Here is a 20510-nt window from a genome sequence, read left to right on the forward strand (position 1 = left end):
TACACCCATCCACGGAGAGGAAGACGGGGGATTAGTAATCACTTTTGATTAACCAGCAGGCTGAAAGAAGTTTAAATAAATACATTCAAATCCAACCTCTCTCTTTGCCTCTGTCTCCACCTGCATCTCACATTTTCTCCCTTTTCCCTCCCTCCTCCTCGCCATCCAGCCCCCCCCGCTTCTTTTCTTCTCTCCCTCCCTCGTCAAATGATCTCAAACCAATTGCTCTCCCTCGCTCATAAATATTCTCCAGAGCTCGGTTGGCCTTTCCCGTCAGGGGGCAGGGGAAGAGGGAGTCGGCGAGGGAGTCGGAGATGAGGGGGAGGACCGGAGGAGTTTGACTACAGAAAGGAACCAGAGCTTTACCCCCCCCTGCTGGCCGCTCAGTGCACCAGAACAGCTTGTAGCCATTTGATTATAATGAATTCAGAAATATAAAAAATTGAATGGGGCATTATTCAGGGGAGAAGTTATAAAGTTTATAATTTTTAGACTAACAACCTTTCACCGTCTGTCTAGACCGCATGAGAGGGACATTAAAAAGCCGGGGGAATTAAAGCTCCCCGTCACACCAGCGTGCTCTAATGTAAATGTACTCTCAAACTGCAAATCCTCTGACTGAAAGAGGTTTCCTCATCTCAAGGTCCGATCAAACGCAGGAGTGGGAGCAACGAGTTAATGGATTCATTGGATTGAAAAGCAGTGAAATCAGGCATCATGGCACTTAACAATATTACTTTCAATGTGATTGCAGTGAAAAATAAAATGCGCCTGTTATGTTTGGAGTAATGACAGTTTTAAAACACCTATTCATTATGTGATTCCCTCTCATCTCTGGGCGAGGGTCACATATATCATCAGCGTGGCATTTAATTTTAGACTGACAGCAGCCAGCTTGATGCATCTTTACTTTTGTCACACGTACGCCTGGTTATATGTGAACAAAAGGCATAATCAAATCAATTACCAGCATTTCTTTGTTTAATCCTTTTGTTCACACGCATAGCATGAATTCACGTCGGGTATTTGTGTGCAGTCGCTGCCGGTGTATACTATGAAATGAACAAAACATGGTTAATAATTTAGAGGCTTGTGGAGTTGTGAAATCAATTCGATGAACGTGAGAAAAGCTCTTGCTCCATGATTCCTTGTGTGGAGCCGAGCCGTATCCACAGTAGCATATTAGTCAAAATGTCAGCTCCTCCTTTCTTCTTCTTCATGGGCCATAAGTTTTATGACACGCCTCATCTCCCGTGCTTTCTCCTCTCTTCTCTCCTGTCAGCCCACGGGCTTTTACATTGACTTCATTCAATGTAAGGAGTTGTCGCTTGTAATTATGAAGTGATTAGTGTTTCAATTATATGCAAACATGTTTGTTAAGCCAATGGAATGCGGAGGCACGGCGCCACGATACCTGTGCTGTAATTTTGTCATTTAGAAACGGAGGAGGGAGAGCCCATTGTGTATTATCTGCCTCGTCTTTATGGCTCCTCCATTGTGTTTTGAATGCTTTAGATGGGGCGGCGCATTTGAAAGAGATTATAAAATGGGCTGGAATCGATGGAATACATGGCAAACAGCTGCATCATGTTCATGAAGCGGTGAGAGAAGAGACGAGGGATAATATCATAATGCACTGCTGTGAGAGACAATACTACACCGAGCCCTACCAATATATCAGTCACTTTAAATTAACAGCCTGTCACAGATATATTGGTATCAATGTATGTGTGATCTGATTTGACTTAACTTTCTTTTTGCTGAACATAATGCATAATTGCTCGAGGTAATGTAGTTAATAATTCATTCCCAGTAAGTCCCAGTGGGCACTGTTTGACTGTACTGATGTCATTTCTAAAATGAAGTGCTAAATGATGTGTGTTTATGTTTATATTCTTTATATGATATGCATGTTAGAATATTACAGACCTACCAATGTTGGAATTCTATTAGTCCCTAGAATCAGTGCTAGCACCGGCCCCAAAAATCAGCATCGGTCTGGAACTCTGTAGAAAATCTCTAGAAAATACAGTAGGTGTACAGAAGATAATGATAAAACATGCTAAAATCTCAAGGTGTTCACTGCTGGTAAAGGCTAAATTTTATACAAAAACGCCAAGGATAGGGATGGGAAAGGAATGGGATACAACACATTTGTCAGGCCTCAGTACTCTTGACTGTGAACTGAACGTTGGTGTACATGAAACCATATTTCTGCACACTTCTATGACGATGAGTCTGAAGCGGAAACAGTGGAAACTTTTCAAATTCGCCCTCCTCATGTTTGCCTTCGGAAGTACTGCTGGCGCCACTGTCACAGCAACAGCGTTACCAATGTGACTGTATCTCTGTCTATATGCAGATGATGTTATTGTATTCTACAGCCATTACACTTCGCAATTGACATGTATTTCACATAAATTAGTTCCATTAAAATATTTATGTTAGACTGTTACTATCTGGTCTTATTAAGGGAATTTAGTTGCTGGGATGAAACTGCCCCAAAAAATAATTGGTCCTTTGTTCCAATGCCTAGAGTGGCTTTTTATTTAACCCTAATAATACATTTTTGTGAATATTGACAGTTGTCTCTTTGTTGCTACAGCACCACAAAACCTCTCATCAAGGAGCTCAGGATTGGCAGTTGGGTTAACAAAGTGTGACACTTTATCCCCGTTCTAAAGATCAAAACCACCACTGTGATTTTTTTTCATAATCTTAACTTGAGTAGCGTCGGTGCCAAAACAGAGCAAACTTTCATATTAATCATTCTGTAATGGTTTTGGAAGGCACAGACAAACAATTTATCCTGCGGTGAGGGATGTCAGATCAATAAAACACTTTGGATGGAAGGCAGTGACAGACGACTTGTTATGTCGTCTCATTTGGAGGAATATTTGGGAAGATCGCTTTAATGGTTCATGTTGAGATTGAACATGGGAAATTAGCTGTTGGTCTCCGGCTTAAGTGTAACATGGATGTATCACCAAGACACCAACAAGTCCTTTCTGAGGGGTCTGTTACATGGCAGGACTGTGAGATGTTCGTCATCATGGAGTCAGAAACAACCGGAGCAATTTGAGGACAGTTGGATGTCTGGGCACGGGAAAAAAAAGGCTAATAAATAAAACGATTTGACTTTTCTCCCTCAGCATAATTACGATAAACATTTAGACCACTGGATACAGTCGGCTCATTTCACGCTTCATTTACTGTTGGTGCTGTTTCTTTAAATCCGGAATATATTCCGGCACTTCCTCTCTGCTTCTCCACTTTCCTGGCAGCCAAAACAAATCTGACCTTGTTGCACACAATGCAGCCGCAGGTAGAGGCTGTGAATCCTCACTGCAACGGCCTTGTTTGTTTATAATCAATATATTTGTGTCTGGAAATTATTAGGGTAGAGATTTATCTGGAAACGCGAGGCAGAACAGACCCAGAGAGAGTAGAAGTGCAGGCCAAGATACAGTTTTCATCGAACTACAGTTTTCTCTCATGCATGAATGCCTGGGCCGCCGGTTCAATGAGAGAGTTGCTGCTGGAGACTTCCGACAGAGGGTGAATGTGTCTCCAGGACAGAGGCAGAGCAGCCTCCTCCTCTTGATCACCAGCAGCGATGGCAGTGACGAGGACTTCATCCAGCGCGGAGCTTATGGCTTCTGACAAGTGTGAGATGGGGGAGTTATCAGGGCCAGAGGTCCATGGAAGCAGCGTTCAAGAAAGAAAGACTCTACATGAGTGTTTGACTATGTTATGTGCGGAGCATTGGGCAAGGGCGGCGTACCAGTTTCTGTGGCTATTTTTTTGTCCTGCAAAGGTCAGTTTATAATTGGGTGAAAGATTTGATTATATGAGTAGCATCTTACAATGGAGAAGGGGCCTGAAAGTAAGAAAACATCCCTGCTGCTTGTATACCTAATGGTCAGAATTCACAATGTCAAAATAAGAGCAGTATCGTGCCTTTGTTGCGCTTTTACCGTCTTCATGAAGTCATAAAGATGGAGACAGGGTGTTATGATTACATGTAACTGCAAGACTGAATGAATGCAGTTTTTTTTTACCACACTTATCTGAAGAGAAAATGAAAGCAAATGTTAGAAGTGGGCTATTATACAACCTGTATCGTAAATTACATTACATTTTGCTAATTCTGGTTCCAGCATGTTCCATTATTGTTGTTAGCATGCACTTCCTGTATAATAAGCAAATAGGATGTGTGAAAACTTTACATGTTTTGTATCTTTAGGTCCAAGCTTTAATTTTACGTTGTTCTTAAACCTCACTAAACCTCACAAGACCATTACACATTGGGTGTCCTGAGTTATCCTCAAAAAACGGCTTCAAATGTGTTGACATTTAGTCGAAACTTGTTTTTTTTTTTTTTTTTGATCCCACTAGTACAGCTGAAGTACAGTCCTGATGTATCCTGTAAAGATATCCAGTGGTTTTGTGCTCGAATGTTACCGGGTTTTAAACAGTGGACTTGTGGAAGCCTTCCCGCACCAGCTGCCAGGAAACGACCGTCCCCTCCATCTTGGAATTCAGTGCATATGCATGTCATGTGGATGCAATATTATGTGAAACATTTTGTACAATTGTTCATTCGTGCTTTGCAAAAAAAAAAAAAAAAAAAACAGAACGTGCCAACATTTCATCCGAGGGACTCGGTTGTGCTGACCTTTTGATGGTTTGGTTCAGCCTGTTGACAACCCGGTTCACCCTTCACCTGACGGGGGCCTGCGTTGTTCACTGATGATGACACTGCAAAATGTTCTCATAACTGATGGGAGTGAGAACAAAAATAAAATGTGTTAAACAATTGAGTGTGCAATAAAATATGGAGCGCTGTAACTGTGAGCGACTGTGTCATAGGGAGCGGGATTTAGCGTCACTGGTGGCTCTTTCTGTCTTCTGCTCTTTTTGTTTGTGTGTATTCGAGGTTGAGTGTGTATGCACAGCGTGTATTAACAGTATGTGCACGGCTCATTATATACACAATATGATTCGGGGCTTTCCTTGTTTTGTGTGCGGAGCAGTCTCTTGTCAACGGTGTTATGACAAATTGCAGTACAAAAGGGATCAGTAGTCTTCATGTCAGCTCACCCCCCCCTGCAAATCACGCTCTCTCTTTGATTCGCCCTTGCTTTCTGTTATCGGAGGTGTAGTGATATTCACGGGAGCTGCAAATCAATAATGCAATTGCTTTTTTTTTTTTTTTTTTTTTATTTTTTTTTTTTAACAAAACTCGCCCTCCTACAACATTTTAGCTGCTTTCTTTCAAGCTGAGTGGTATTTCACAGTTTCACAAAATTGCCCAGAGTCTGAATGACCTTAGCAGGCAAAGTAAGGTGGCAAAATTGCATGTTGTTGTTCCCCTCTTTCTTCCAAAAAAGGAATGTAAATGTTAAATCTTTGCTGAAAGGCACAAGATAACAGTAAGAGATAGCCACTTTGTTCTATAAAGGGTGTCAAGGAATAAAAAAAAATGCGTTTGGTTGGGGGATAGAAGCAAGTAAACAGCTCAGTCAGAGTGATTTACAGGAAGTGACCATTTGTAGCAAATAGTTACACCATACTGATTTGAGCTCTTTGAGCGACGTCTCAAAGTATCTGAGCAACGAGGATGATTCCTCTCAACATGCACACACACGCACACACACACACATAACAATAACATTTTAAGTCAATAATATCAAAAGCACATCATCTAAGAAGGAGGTTGGGGTGGTGGAGGGGGCTCCCACGACAAAAAAGCCTGAGTGTGAGTGTTTCAGCAGAGTAATGAGTGGGAGGGAGTCAGTCAGGTCAGGTCATAAAGGCCCAGTGTACAGTTGCCAGTGATGGTAAAGCATGAATGAATCAGCGGATGCCGATCAGCTGATTCAAGTGCTACTTCAGAGCTCTGCCTGACCTACTGCAATAGCTTGGTTGATTATTATCAAAGACACAGGGTCCGTTTTATTTTATTTTAGTTTAGCTTCATTTCATTATCAGAGATCAGCCTCACCAGAAAATGACAACAGTTGGTCGTTTTTGTTGTTGTTTTGTATCTGGCAGAAGCACAAGTAGCATTTTTAATCCAGTTCGACCTAGTGGAGGAAGTCAGGCCGGGGGACAGGGCTTGTGTAGCACACTTGGACACACAAAGGAACCTCAAGGTGTGCATATGTTGAAATAAATCCATTTACTGGTCTTTCAGGCTGGAAATACAGAAAGACAGGCACATCAGCACAACGTGGCTACATGGCATGCAGGCTAATAACATGGACTGAGCAACATGCAGGCCCACCTGAGTCACATACAAAGGACCCCTGCTGCCCAAAGTGCCTGAGTGCATTAATTATTATAACCATCAATACACCTATTAAAAGATCATTGTGCAATTGCAAATGACAATATGTCAGTGTATGAATGGACAAAATAAAAACAAGTAATAAACACATCAGCACGGGGGGTGTACACTGTCCATAAATATGCCCAGCATTACTGTGGCTCCCACACTTATTAAGTGTCTGACTATAGTTTGCATCATGTTGCCTGTCTACTTTAAATATATAGCCTCAGCCAGTGAATATTTAGCTTCACTTAGAATAAACATTGGAAGCAGGGGGAAATAGCTAGCATTACGCTGTCCAAATGTAAAAAAAAATAAATAAATAAATAAAAAAGATTTTCTCTCTAAGCACTACTACAGCTCACTAAGAATGTGTTATATTAGCTCTTTTTTTCATATCTCCCAATATTTTATTAGGGGATATATGGACTATTTCCTGGTGGGGAGCTGGTGGGGAGCTGGGAGACTTGTTGCCAGGCAGCCAAGGAAAAATCCTGAATAATGAGCAACAATGAGCGACTTTAGTTTTGTTCCCTCTTTAGTTCTCTTTAGTCCATCTGTTCAGTATTATTTAAGAACCTTAAAATGTTGATTTTATCCATGCTGGCAATATATTGTTATCATAACAATACCACAATGTCGCAACTTTAGTCTATTTTTTAGGTTTGAGGCTTGACCGTACAGTGACCAAACTGTTCTAGCTCTATATCCACATTACTAATGATTTTTTTTTTTTTTTTTTTAATCAAATCTCATTCTGTTGATATTAGCATCAATAGTCACCCCCACAGTATTAAGTTATTTGGACTATTGCATTATTTGATTATTTTCCCAGCCCCAAGCAGAGTTTCTGAAAGTGTATTACACTTGACATGAAATGTATTTATTAGACTTGAATCATCCCAGCCTGCATTTCATGCAATACACAGCCATTGCATTAAATTGCATGCAAAAATGGATCGACTCTTATTTCGTCGGACCTCAGGGAGCGGATAAAGCGATCTGACATAACAGCTTAGTTCAGCACTCAAGGAATTTAATGTCAGATGCCATTATTAGACTAACCATAGATCCCATGACAATAAGCTGGCTCCCTAAACTGGTACTCAGTCATCAAAACCTTGAGAACCCCCATGACGCAACAAATTCTCCATACATACTGTCTACAGGTTTCCTGGGGATGTTACTGGGGAATATATTATGGGGAATACTTTCACTTCTAGTGTATCAGGTATCATAATAACTAACTATCATATTACATAATAACATATCAGCAACACATTAAATGGGCCAAGCAATAACAATAGTGTTAGTAGTATGGAATTAGTGGCTGTGTTCCCACATCATAAGCCAATTCTAGCTTGATGTCAGGCTCGAACAAACGTGCATGTCTGGCTTTCATGGAAAATGCCGGTTTAGTTTCCGTGACAAGATATGCCAGGCGTTGCATCCGTAATTTGCACACGGTGTCATGGGGGAAGAGGGTGGATACATCCATGTAGTTAGAGTATCAATATACTGAATAAGATGTCTAGTGAGGTGGAATCCACTTCAGCCCCTAAAGGTAGGACTGAGCTGCTTTCCTCTGTGCCATTTTGCCTCCCCGGTGCAATTCAGTCTAATCCTGTGCAGCGGTTTTACTGTTTGTGGCAACGGTTTCAGTCTTAGGTGGTAATCAGGTGCTTGATGCTACTAAGTGTTACTCAAGTATACAGTTCAAAGGCATGCAAAGCAAAATGAGCAGGAAACAGTGTGTTGTCTTGTTTATAGGACCTCTCAGCAGGTTTAATAGGATTTACACAAATTAACGGTCTGATGTTTGTTTGATGTTGGAAAAAACTGTTGGTGGCAAATTCCTGAAGCGTTTGCAACCAGCAGCTATTAACTACATCATTACACTCGGTTCCTCCGTCTTGATCTCGCTTTCGTTCCATTTGTCTCCGCCGGTTGTGAATAACTGAAAGACGTGGGTCTCTCCATTTTTCTTTTTTCTCCCTCCATCTTACTCCCCCTCTCATTTGAGTCCCCGAGTCTCCTCTTGTTAAGACTGGATCATCAGTTGATTAGTGCCACTATGAAGGTGCCTTTCAGGAAAGGGCTTTTTTCAAGCGCCATGTGTACGATCTCTTTTGATGTTCGCTCAAATGAAAAGCCTCTTTGTTTGTAATTTTAAATTCTTCTGAAATAATTTCACTGCCGCTAATAGCCTGTGCATTTTGAGAAGGATCAATGTCACATCAGATTAAACCAAGGGAAGAACAAAAAAAAAAAAAAGCAGGAAAGGAAATAAATCTGCAACATCGAAAACAGCCGAGTGGTTTCAGATTGCTTGCAAGGCCTTCCAAATAAATGTAATTTGGTTTATCTTACTGTGTGAAGCATGAAGGACTTTTCTCCCATTTTGCACAATTCTCTTTGGGGAGGTCCTTGAAATAACTTTGAGTCTGCATCAACCAACTGTTTTGCACAGCGGGTTATTTTAGTATCTGGGGTAACCCAGCTACAAAACACAACAATGTGTTCCTCGCTCAGTCCTCTCTGATGATTAGAAAGTGTTTGTATATCATCTTAAGGGTGCATGTCTTGGTAGCTTGTGAGAGGTTTTTCTACTTCTTTAGAAAAATTAGAGAAATTACTGAACCATTAGTTTTGTTTTTTGTTTTTGTTTTTGTTAATACAGCCCTCCGCAGCTTTTATTGTAAAAATCTGAACTTTTAGGGTCAAAATTTAAGAAAACTGGTTTTGTGATTGCCATTTATACATTTTCCCTAACCCTCCTGGAAATGACATGTCATTTGGACCAGGAAATGTGTTTTATAGTAAAAATAGTAAGCCAGATTTGATTCTAACAAAGAAAATATGGAGAAAAAAAATGTAGTAGAATTATCTGCAAAGTTGCAACTGAAAAATGATACACTCAAAACATATTTCATCTGTTTTACCCAACAAATGGCAGAAAATGATGTTGGAGACCACCTACAAGTGTACCATTTCTTTCAATACATTGTTTTTGTTTTATCTGGTGACATTGCTTTGCTTATGCTGCAGTTAGCTTTAGGCACAACACGCACTTGGTCAGGGTCAGGAAAACATTATGTTTGGGATTAAAATACCTGTTCTAGTCGCCCCAAACGTAGCTTGAGATGTCCCAGGTACTCCTTAAAAAAACTGAAATATAATCCTGAGCTGCGCCTGCTGGCTTTGCAGCGTTTCTTGCTTGCAGCTCCACTACCATCCTCCTTACCAAATTTAGGTCATAAACCTGTAAAATGTAGATGATATTACTATGTGACTAAATACACCAATATATTACGTAGTGTCACCATTTGTATGTGGTCAACAACTGACTGTCAAATTAAAAGATGGACAAATCTTTATTTTTTTCAGCACCATTGTCAGTTTTTGCACTAGAGGGACTGTAAATACGTTATTTTCTCATTGCAAGTAATAGAAGGGTTGCATTTCAAAACAACAAAAAAAAGTTTTCTTTTTTCTTTTGTTTCACATCTTAACATTCTCAACCAGCTGTATGAAAACAGTCTCAACACCTCCTAACAACTGAGCGGTCGTTCTTTCCCTCTTATGCCTCACTCCCCTTCACTCCTTCTCTTGTTCAGTGAGCAACATGAGCGTCAGCTTGTCCTGCCAGGATTTTAAATCTGGGCTGTAATGGTTTCAGGGCCGTTCTCATACACCTGTGTAGGTGCTCGATGTGAGCCTGGAGCCATATTTTCTTTAGATAATGCTCACAGTGGAGAAAGCTGCCATTATATCTGGTGCCCTTATTTCAGATTTGAGCCTGTATGTTTGCTTTAAGACGTATGCTTCGTCTCACAGTGATGCTTCACATGCTGCTTTTAATAGTTTTTAAACGTGTTAGAGTCCAGTCTTGATGAAAAGCTCTGCTTTCTCTTTTTCAGGGTACTACATGTGAAATACCTCTTCCCTGCCCGACGGATGTCTGCATGTATTTTTGCACTCACTTGAGTTGCTACGTCGTGTCATGTTAGATGATTTACAGCACATGCCGTTGGTCTGTGGGTTTCTGGGTGTTGCTAAACCAGCACTGTGAAGGCTGGAAAAGTGGCAACACTTAATATAGAAAATGCTCCATTAAAATGTGATAGTGTGTGTGATAATGTGTCTGGATAGGACGGCATCATCTCATCAATTGGTGACCTCTGATGTAAAGCATTATTAAACCATAGTCATGGTTAGGCACTTGAAGCACTTTCTTCCTCTGAAAAAAACTTTGCAAGTGAACATGATCTAATAGATTCCCGTTGAAACTTAACTGGCAAAAGAAAATTAGTTATATCAGTGTGCAAACAAAGTCTCTAACAAAATGAGTTTTTAGGGCACCTAATATGATATAGAAGCTTGTGTGCAAAGAAAGACAAATATGTGATTTAAATAAAGGCTCGATACTGCATGAAGTCAGATGTGAAATTAGACCTTCCTGAGTGAATCCATTAAGCAAAGTGAGTCATTTGATTAACCTCCGCCCCTTTATACCACCGATATGGCTGAAAATGTGCACTAATTACTATATAATGGAAGAAAAATTGCCTCCACTGCATTCAACGGTTCTTCCAGTTTGTAAATACTGCGCAGTAAATCACAGTTTGAGTCCAGAGTTCTGATATGAAGACCATTGATGTGGACCTAACTGCTGTAAACTCATTACACAGTATCTGAGTAAAGTGGCGCGGAGATGTGAGTTGGAAGAAAACCGTGTCTTCGGCAATAATCATCTCGCTGTCGGGAGCTGTCTATAAATGCAAATACTCGGAACACCTGCGAAGACAAGTCGAGTCATTTTGACTTTCTCCGTTTTGTTTTTTTTTTCCCCCTCTTGTTTTTCGATGTGACATTCAAATGTTCTCATGATGAGCTGAAATGAGAATGCACTGTAGCTCACCACATTATAATTATCATGATTGAGACACCAGCAACAGAGGAATTATAGAGCTGTTCGGTTTAGTCATGCTAAACTAATTAACTTGCATACATAAAGTGGGTTCAGACATAAATTATGTATATTTGTATTTTAATGAATCTGCCTCCCGTTTGCTGTTTTAAAGTGTCGCGTGCACGTGTGCAAGCTATACCGCGCATTTTGACATCATACAGTTTCGTCCAAGGTGCTGGCAAAGTGTCATCCAGTTTCGCACGTGGTAGCAGAGGTTTGGGTTCCGCATCAATTACAGGAGATCCTCGCATGTTGCCAGTCACATGTGACCTTGTGTATACGGCTCATGAAAAACAGTTGTTCAGGCTAATAGAGGCAAATAACGGAATTAATATGCAAATCCCTCTGAAAGGATTTCAAATTGATCGTGCATTAGCACAACCTCATTTATCTCGATTTATTTCCCAAAGTTTGAAAGACGTGGTTTGTCCCCCCCACCCCCCCGTGTGATTTCCAGTCATTAAACAGAATTATGAAGCAGTCAGAACTTATCTTTTGAGCTTTTTTTTTTTTTTTCTATTAAGCAGAGGGTCAGGATTTCACCCTGCAGCAGACTTTATATAGACACTCCCTGAGGTATTTTTCACAAAGAATAATGACACAGAGGCTGATCTAAACAATAGTGTATCTGGGCCAGTGCCACTGTAATTGTCCGTGTGATACAGTATCACAAATAATACGGTTTTACTTGATGCTTGAAATTGATTGAAGAAAATAGAAAAATCAAGACAAAAGCATTTGTATTTGATTTTCTCAGCCTAACGGAAAGAGGGTGCTGGCATGAATTACCAAAGCTGCCGGGTGCCATAATTTAAGGGTCGGCAAGTCGAAATTCTTGTCGCCCAGAATAAACGCAGCAGGCGGTTTCACTTCACTTCACCTATAATGTGTCTGTGTTTCCATTTCAAGGGGAATCTGTACACTGTGAATGTCACTGTGTCTTTCTTTACTTTGTTCATGTTACACTGTACAGGCAGTGGAAAGGTAAAAGCATGTCACGGCACCTACCTTGTCTTCATTTCATATTTAGAAATGTACTTGTAAGACAGCGACATATTTCATCCAGATGGGTTACCAGACAGGCCACTCAGACCATGGGAAAGTAATTACAGAGTTACAGTTAGATTGCTGAGTACCGTGCTGGTTTATGTGCTGAAACTACCCATATTTGGCAAAAAGACAATGCGCCCTGGCAGCGGAACAGTAACTACAGTATGGTAACAGTTTAAATGTACAGACAATTTGGTTTTACCTGCTAAAAGGAAGTCTTTACTATGCAGTAAGTATACGTTTGCTTAACTCCCATGAAATGACTGACCACAATTCTTAATTTGGCTTTCATAACTACCTAGTACTTTCCAGTAACTAGTTCCACAACTTGTCATTTGTCGTTATTTCTTAGCAATTTCTTTGCATTACTACGCAGTTAATGTCTGTGGATTAAAAGGTTACTGAAATGAAATAAGAATTAAACAAATGAAATTAGTAGCCATTTTGTTTTAGGCAGCAATGTAAAAAGTTTGAACTGACTGACAAAGTGAACCTTTGAGATTTGCATATTGCTTGCCCTTTTGGAAACATTTAATTTCCCTATAACAGTGCCGCCACTGACGTGCCCCAGCAGCAGCAGACACGCTAGTCTTCTCAGTCACATACTGTACTGAACACAATCTGCATCGCTATGCTCGGCAGCGTGTTTCAACTGCATCAGCAGGTTATTCGCCGGGTTGATCCCCTGATTTGTTATGTTGGGCACCGAGCGGCACCCCTCAGGCTGCCTGTACGCTGTGATCGATCTCAGACACCTGGGCTGTGATGGACAGGTAGCAAGTTATGACTCCCCTGGTCTGATCTCGGCCCCGTACCCCCCCCCCCCGCAGCTGCTCACGTCCTGGTGCACAGCGCCCCAGATCGCTCAGAGGGGGGGCTGACAGGTAGATGTGCAGCGAGCGCCCCGCTGCAAAGAGCTGCAGGTGAAATAAACCCGCTGCCTGTTTGTGCGAGTGTGTGTCTTTGATAGGCTATTGCAGTCACTCAGCTTCTCACTGAAAACAGTAAGGGGTAAAATAAACCTGCAGTCTTCCATGAAGCCTGAGATCTCGTGTGTGTGTGTGTACGTGTAAAAGTTGAGGTTGAACTCATGTGTTCGACATCAGATCTGTGCATGTGTGTGTGTGTGTGCACGTGTGTGTGCGCTGTATTCTCCAGCCTAGCGGTGGCACCATTTATAAATGTCCATCAGCAGGCAGCATAGCGAGGCCCAGTGTCGATCACAGTTAAACTCTCCCTCTTTCTCTCTGGCGCTGCTCCTTTCTTCAGCCGGCCCCAGTGGACGGAGAGAAACACTAATGGCCGCTCGTTATAGAGAAACACTGATATGAAACAGGTCTTAATGAGCTGTTTTCTGTTTTGTATTTTTCTCTGGGGGTCATTGTTATTGGTGGGAAATTGATTGGCAGCAGGCCCGCACCCACGGGGGGGCTCTGCGATATTCTGGGCGATCGCAAAGTTGCTGCAGCAAGGGCAGCTTTGTTGCGATGTTTGCAGCTGCGGGGTGTGTGAATGCATGTGTCTATGCATGAGGGAGCCGGTGTGCGTCTGCTGGGTGTTGGAGGGTTGTATGCACTGTTCGAGAGAGAAACACACATCAGAATACCCAAGGTTCCCATTTGCTCCCTCGCAAAGGAACCTTCCAAGCTGTGTTCGGAGGAAACTTTGCATAATTCAAAGTCTGAGGGATTTTTGTTTCTCAGAAACCACATAAGTTGGCATTTGAGGTACGCAGAGGTTATCAATGCTGTAAAAAGAAACAAAAAAAACACGAAGGCAGCTACAGTATCTCTTTCTGCAGTCCTGTGCGACTGAAAGCCAGTTTACCTTCAGATTGGACTGCGCTTGCCTGCCTGTCTCACCGAATGCTACGAATTGTCAGAGATAAAGACAAGCTAATGTCGATGCAAATGAACATACAAGCAGTCCAGATCAACTAACCGCATTAGGAATTCTGTTTTGGCTCGTCCAGTGAATAAAATACCTGCCTTCCATTAACTTGCACTGAAGTAAAACTGCAACACTTTGTAAGAAGATAGCGCTTCATACCTTCATTTAGCTCATTTCATAGTTTTGTTTAGCGCGTATTTACTGCACGGTTCAGTCTCAGTGCTCTCGTCAATTCTGTTTCCAGCAGCAAAAGAAAGCTTTTTTTTTTTTTTTTCCTAGCAAATGAGCTCTGACGAACTCACTGTACACTACCTACCAAAGAGGGGAGAGACGGTCAAAGTTCGCTGCTAGCTGGTGAAGACAGAAGCATTTGGTGGAGACCAAAACAGAGCTCGTAGGAGACGCAACTCTAGTATATTGAGTATAGTGACAGTAGTTTCAGCATGTGACCATTAAGTTAGCATGACAATAGCGTTACGTTAGACTTATATTTCCGGGGCTTGTGTCTGGTTTTGTCCAAAAATGCACCCAAGCAGTTATAATGGTGTAGCTAGTTTGGTAGCAGCCATGGAGTAAAATAATATGGCTTGTCATAATCGAGACGCTTGAAATTGAGAAGTAGAAGAATTTATTCCCCTACAAGTGGCCTAAACTGTACATACACTGCTCTGCTGCTGCCATCACAGTATGACTCTCAACATCATACTCTCTCTCTCTTACTATCTAGCACGCACACTCACTAAAGGTACCCAACTCACTGAGCTTCTTGTATATTACATTTCTGTTTGAAAATATTGGAAAATGCACTGATGCTTTGGCGCAGTGGGCTGCCGGTCTTTCCACACACTGGCGGCAACCTTAAGGGCTCCTGTATTAAGCCAAAAGTGCAAAAAAAAAAAAAAAAAATCTTTTCTGTCATATTAATGTTTTTTGGAGGCGTTTTGTGTTGAAAGTAGACAGGTGACATGAAATGACAGAAGGGAGACACTGCAAATAGTGGCCAGTCCTCCAGAAGCATGCTGCTGTTTTCTGCAACCAGCAGCCTCTTAGGCATTCAGCTGTAGAGGCAGCTTCACAAATTATTCCATTGTGTGTGATTTTTCAAAAGAAAAGTGCAGCACTTTTTTGTGTGTGTGGTCAAAAAAAGGGCTGAACTGAAAACTCTGCACTTTCTACTCATTTGTAAAGCGCATTAGATGTCTTTATCTTCCCAGCAGGTGGGGATGGAGGTGGTGGCAAAGTTCAGCTGAAGAAATGTTTTCTCATTTTCACCTTTATTTTTGGTAACGTTGTATAAAAAGACTTCCCAGCACTTCATCTGAACAAGGATGGGAGATGTAGTATTAATGTAAAATATGGAGAACAAACTGTTGTGCTGCAGCCATCCTTTGACAAAACACGATGCATTTTTACATGTAAATCTCACCGTTTGCAGCTTAACACTGCATACAATTTCAAATGCATGTCAAATTGTATTTGTGTTCTTTTTCCCATTAGACAAGTCTTTCACCTATCCACCGGTGATCGAAGGGTCCTCAATTTCTCCCCCATCCTATGAACCATGTTTTTTTATCAGCTGTATTTGAAAAGCCTTAATCTATTCATCAAGCAGCAGCACTCAGTCTGCACTTGGTAGATAAAGGCAGCTGGCATGCTCCGAGGCCAGACTGAATATCAAACGTCTTTAGATGAAGTCCGTTCCCTCCAAGAGGGGCCCTGAAAGCAGCAAGACTCCATCCATGATTATAGCCCGTCCAGCGCCTCAAAAAGTGACTCGAGATGAGAAATGATTGCGCTATTATTTAAAATCGGTGGAAAAACACAATGTTTTTCACCATGGTGCAAAGCAATTCTCCGAGCCGGAGGTAGAAACAGCATGAGACCATTCATCTTTTAAAGGGTGCCACATGAGATTCACTTAGAGGTCGTGCTGACATCATATTTTATGCCTGGCAAGGAACAGATCTGGGTATGAGCCTCCTCATGTGGGGGCAAGCTGTGTCCTGTCCACTTTAAAATCACAACAAAGGGCCGCCTTTTCTTTCTTTTCAAGAACTGAAAACAAGTGTTCAGTCCAACTTATTGGATTTAGTCTTTGGATTGTGTTTCAAGTGGAAATGTCCCATAACAGCTTTCAGATCCCTTTCACTTCTGACAATGACTGATCACTTACAGTGTGTGAGTTTACGTATAGCTTTCGTTCAACTTGTATAAAAACAGACGTGCCTGCATGCGGCATTCATATGTTGTTTGCCTCCACTGAGTTTCTGTTTGTGTGACATTGCAGGGAGTTTGGCCGCTGGAAGGTGAACAGCTTGGCCCTGGAGAGACAAGAGAACAATGGCTTTTCCTTGCCGCTGGACCCCGAGTTCCTCCAGACCATTAGGCAGCTGGGCAGGAGGCCCAGTCTCGGCGCCATCACTGACAACATTATCAGAAAATACGGAACCCACTTCCTGCTCTCTGCCACACTGGGAGGTAAATAAAGCAGATTGGCAGGGGTTTACTCTGATTTTATTAGTGCACATTAACACAATGAAGAGGTGAACCTTTGGGCATCCTGGTCGTTCACAGCCAGGGTGAACACGCGGCCTTTTTCCACCACAGGAAATCTAACAGGTACTTTTTCACAACCTCAGATAGTTTTATCAGGTTTTCATCTTGAGGAACTACAGTCTAAATTTGGTATTGAGTCAAAGACAATGTAACTATGCTGTATTTGCGTTCTTTTTGTTTTGCTTTTTTTCTGAATGCTGACTAGATCTTTACTACTTTGAAGACCTCTCAACGTCTTGTTTCCAAAATACATAGAAATGTCACGTCATGCAGCAATATATTACAAAGAACTGCGAGATGAATCTGCATTAAAGACCTGATGATGTCCATAATCAGTCTGATTACTATCTTATTTATATTTTTTTTTCTTCAGATTCAGGACAGACCATTCTCACCCCCAATGTTTCAGATAAATTATTGTGAATCGTTTTAGCTGAAAGCATATTTTTTTCAATTCGTTTTCCAACAATCAAAATACGTTGTGATGTGTGACCCATTTGTCAGCTGTATCCAGACAGTCTACAGTAGATGCATGCAAAACATGCATATTACGTGTTGTTGCTAGCTTGACCACGGAGCCCTTCGAATACAGAAATGACTCTAGGGGAGGAGGTAGAGCATCATAATTTGAAGCTGAGGGCCACTGATCAAGCTGCCACTCTTGACAAGCTGGGAGTGATGATGTGCAGGGTGGAATCCCAAACAGAAATGGGATCAAGGGAATTTGATTTTATATTCTGAACGTAGTTCCTGCGGCTCATGTTCCTAGATCTACTTTGGTTGAAAAAGGCCGTTGTGTAATTCCAACAACAGTGTCCTAAGTTAGTACTTTGCCACTCCCATCTTTCTCTGCTTGTGCATCATTGTTGCTGTTGACCGTCAGTTGCCAAACAGAGGTCCACTTCATCCTGCAAGTAAACATATCTGAAGCTCCATACCGTCGCTTCTGCTCACGTGACGACATGTTAATTAAATATTGTCTCAGCTGTGACTGAGGGGCTGTTTGTGGTTCTTACAGCTCATATTCTCTGATTCGACATGCAAGATCCGTGATTGGAGTTGTTAGACAAAGAAGCCAGTAGATCCCGTGTTTCTATCACAATAGATTAAGTTAGCCAGGGTGCTGTAATGCGCAGCAAAGCTCCCATGGCTATCTGCAGCACAATCTCCTCCCAGCTCCTCTGCTGGCTCTTCTCATCTCATATCGCTCGTGCATAAACTCCAACAGCCTCCATGAACTCCAACTGTATTTAGAAACGATCGGGGGAGACAATCTCGCACAGAAAGAAAGAGGTGTCACAGCTGAAGCATGGCCTACAACAGCCTTGGTATTACCTTTGGCTATAGTGTAAAGGAACAGGGTTGTATTCATCTGAGCAGATTCAAAGGATAATCTGAAGTGTTTCCAACATTTTCTGTATTTCAAGCTTTATCTTTCATGGAGAATAGTTTCTATACTGCGCTATTCTTATAACTCATAAACAACTTGTCATCAGGCTTTTTTTCTGCTCTTGTTAACAGATAGTCAATACTCGCTAATAGACAAAGTGAGTTGTTAAAGCCAATGTTTTTTTTTTTTTTTTTGTTCTCTCACACTGCTGTAGAGACGTGTTAACCTTTATCCAGCCCCGGTGAGACTGTATTGCACTGTTACTTGTACTGTAATTTCTCTCCAAATTAAGACCGCTTTCCAAAAAAAACCCCAACACAGTTAGGAAAGATTTTTCCATCGATCTTTCAGCCTTTCCACTAGTCAATACACCATCCTCTGAATGCTTCGGCCCTGGCTTCATAGAGCCTCTCAATTTGTCAATTACAGTGTAGCTGCAGTCTTATCACCACATTTGACACCAAGGTGTAAAATTAGCAAAGGCAGTCACTTTTTTTTTTTTTTTTTTTTTTTTTTTTTTTCCAATCAGCTCTCCACCTTCAGAACTGTTTTCATTTTTAAGGTGACTGTACCGAGATGAAATGTGTTCGTGGGTCAATATTTTACCCGTAATGCGAGTGTGTGTTCACAGAGGATGAGTCATTGGCGAATTTTGTGCGCTCGTCTGCGTGTGTGCATTCACAGGGGAAGAGTCATTAATGATCTTTGTGGACAAGCGGAAGTTGAGTCGGACGTCTGAAGTGACTGAATCCAATGGCACAGCTGTGACTCTGGAAGCTCTGCACCAGCTGGCTGCCTCCTACTTCATCGACAGAGAGAGCACCCTGCACAAGCTGCACCACATCCAGATCGCCTCCACTGCCATCAAGGTAAATACTCGCTGCTCTCTGGGCTTTTGTCAAACACAATAGCAATGAAAAAAATAAAAATAAAAAAACAAGCAGATAGACAGGTTCAATTTGCAGCTATTGTTTTTTTTTTTTTTTTTTTTTTTGTTTCTTCTTCATGTATTATTGCAGCAATTTCATGAAGACACGGCTCAAATTAGATTTTGTTTCAGTGGGTAGAGGTAATTATCGTATTTTGAAAACATGGCAAGTGGTCTTGATTAGCTCCCCCGCTTAAAAAATTAATGAAATCATGGCCAGTATGGAGCGTTTGAATGGAAACCCTGCAATCAGCAGGTTTAGCACATTTTAATGAGGAGAGCTGCTATTGCCAGCCAATCACGGTTCATGTTTTTTTTTATTTTTTATTTTTTTTCTGCTGTCTCCGTGGAATTAGTCTCCAAATTAATTCGGTATGTACCCCCCACCCCCCTTTTTTTTTTCTTTTTTTTTTTTTTTTGCCTTGCAATCATTACAAATATTTAGTGACCTACATAACAAGAGTATATATCAAAACAATACGATGATAACAGGGTGTTCTGGGATCATTACCATGAAATATTGGCTCTTATTTCAAACCCAGAGTCTTGCTGAATGTGATGACATCCGCAAAGTTAGTTTGTCATTTTGAAACTTTGTTTACTGTTCTGAGAGAGATGCTATTGAAGTCCCTTGGACAACACACAAACATCCATCCAATTGTGTTTTTTTTTTTTATTTGTGCAGTACAGTAGGTACAAAAAGGTTTTGTACAGTAAATACAACATTCTTGTTGACTGTTTGTGTGTAGATATTAATAGTGGAAGTATTGGAACAAATTAAGACACTCTACAGTGGTCAGTACTTGCCAAGTACTTACCACTTACTACCAATTACTGTGCACGGCTTACGACCCATCAATAGGCCCTCGGTGGGATACTCTGGCCCACTTCAATTGCAGAATATCATTATGCTGCAGAATATTAAAGCGTATTTTAAAAGACATAAAGGAACTTCAGTCCTTGGCTGACAAAATTAGAACCACATTTACAGGCCGGACCCTGTGTATAGACTGATAAACTTAAGCTACCTTTTCAATTTTTAATTAATGAACCCTTCATAGTGAATGCACTATAAGACCTCAACTAATGTTGTTGCCAAGAACCCAGTGGCAGCTGTTTCACAGGTTAACTCTGGTAATTTCAATTGTAGAACTTTTCCAAATGAATACTTTGATGGTGTCTTAAGAGAAAATTATCCAGAGAGAATGCCCTTGTTGAGGAAACCTCTCTATTTTTTGTATTTTCTCAATTTTCAGCTCGTCATCAAATCGTCATCACCTTTGTTTCCAGTCTTTATGCTACATTAAGCCAACTTGCTGCCAGTTGTACCTTCGTATTAAAAAATTGTAAGCTGCAGAGGGGTTTGTCTAAAAGTGTCTCTTAACTGTGG

General features: G+C 41.2%; 1 protein-coding gene across 2 annotated transcripts in view; it reads left to right on the forward strand.

Moving 5' to 3' along the window:
* LOC119028042 (BMP/retinoic acid-inducible neural-specific protein 3-like) overlaps positions 1 to 20510 on the forward strand; it is a 52968-nt gene that overhangs the window by 4154 nt on the left and 28304 nt on the right. For both annotated transcript variants that reach the window (XM_037113534.1, XM_037113535.1), the window contains exons 3-4: positions 16534 to 16724; positions 18877 to 19061. In XM_037113534.1, coding sequence (XP_036969429.1) covers positions 16534 to 16724; positions 18877 to 19061 — 376 coding nt within the window. The remainder of the gene's footprint in view (positions 1 to 16533; positions 16725 to 18876; positions 19062 to 20510) is intronic.

Source organism: Acanthopagrus latus, chromosome 11 (assembly GCF_904848185.1).
Source record: "Acanthopagrus latus isolate v.2019 chromosome 11, fAcaLat1.1, whole genome shotgun sequence".
In the NCBI taxonomy this organism is placed as follows: domain Eukaryota; kingdom Metazoa; phylum Chordata; class Actinopteri; order Spariformes; family Sparidae; genus Acanthopagrus; species Acanthopagrus latus.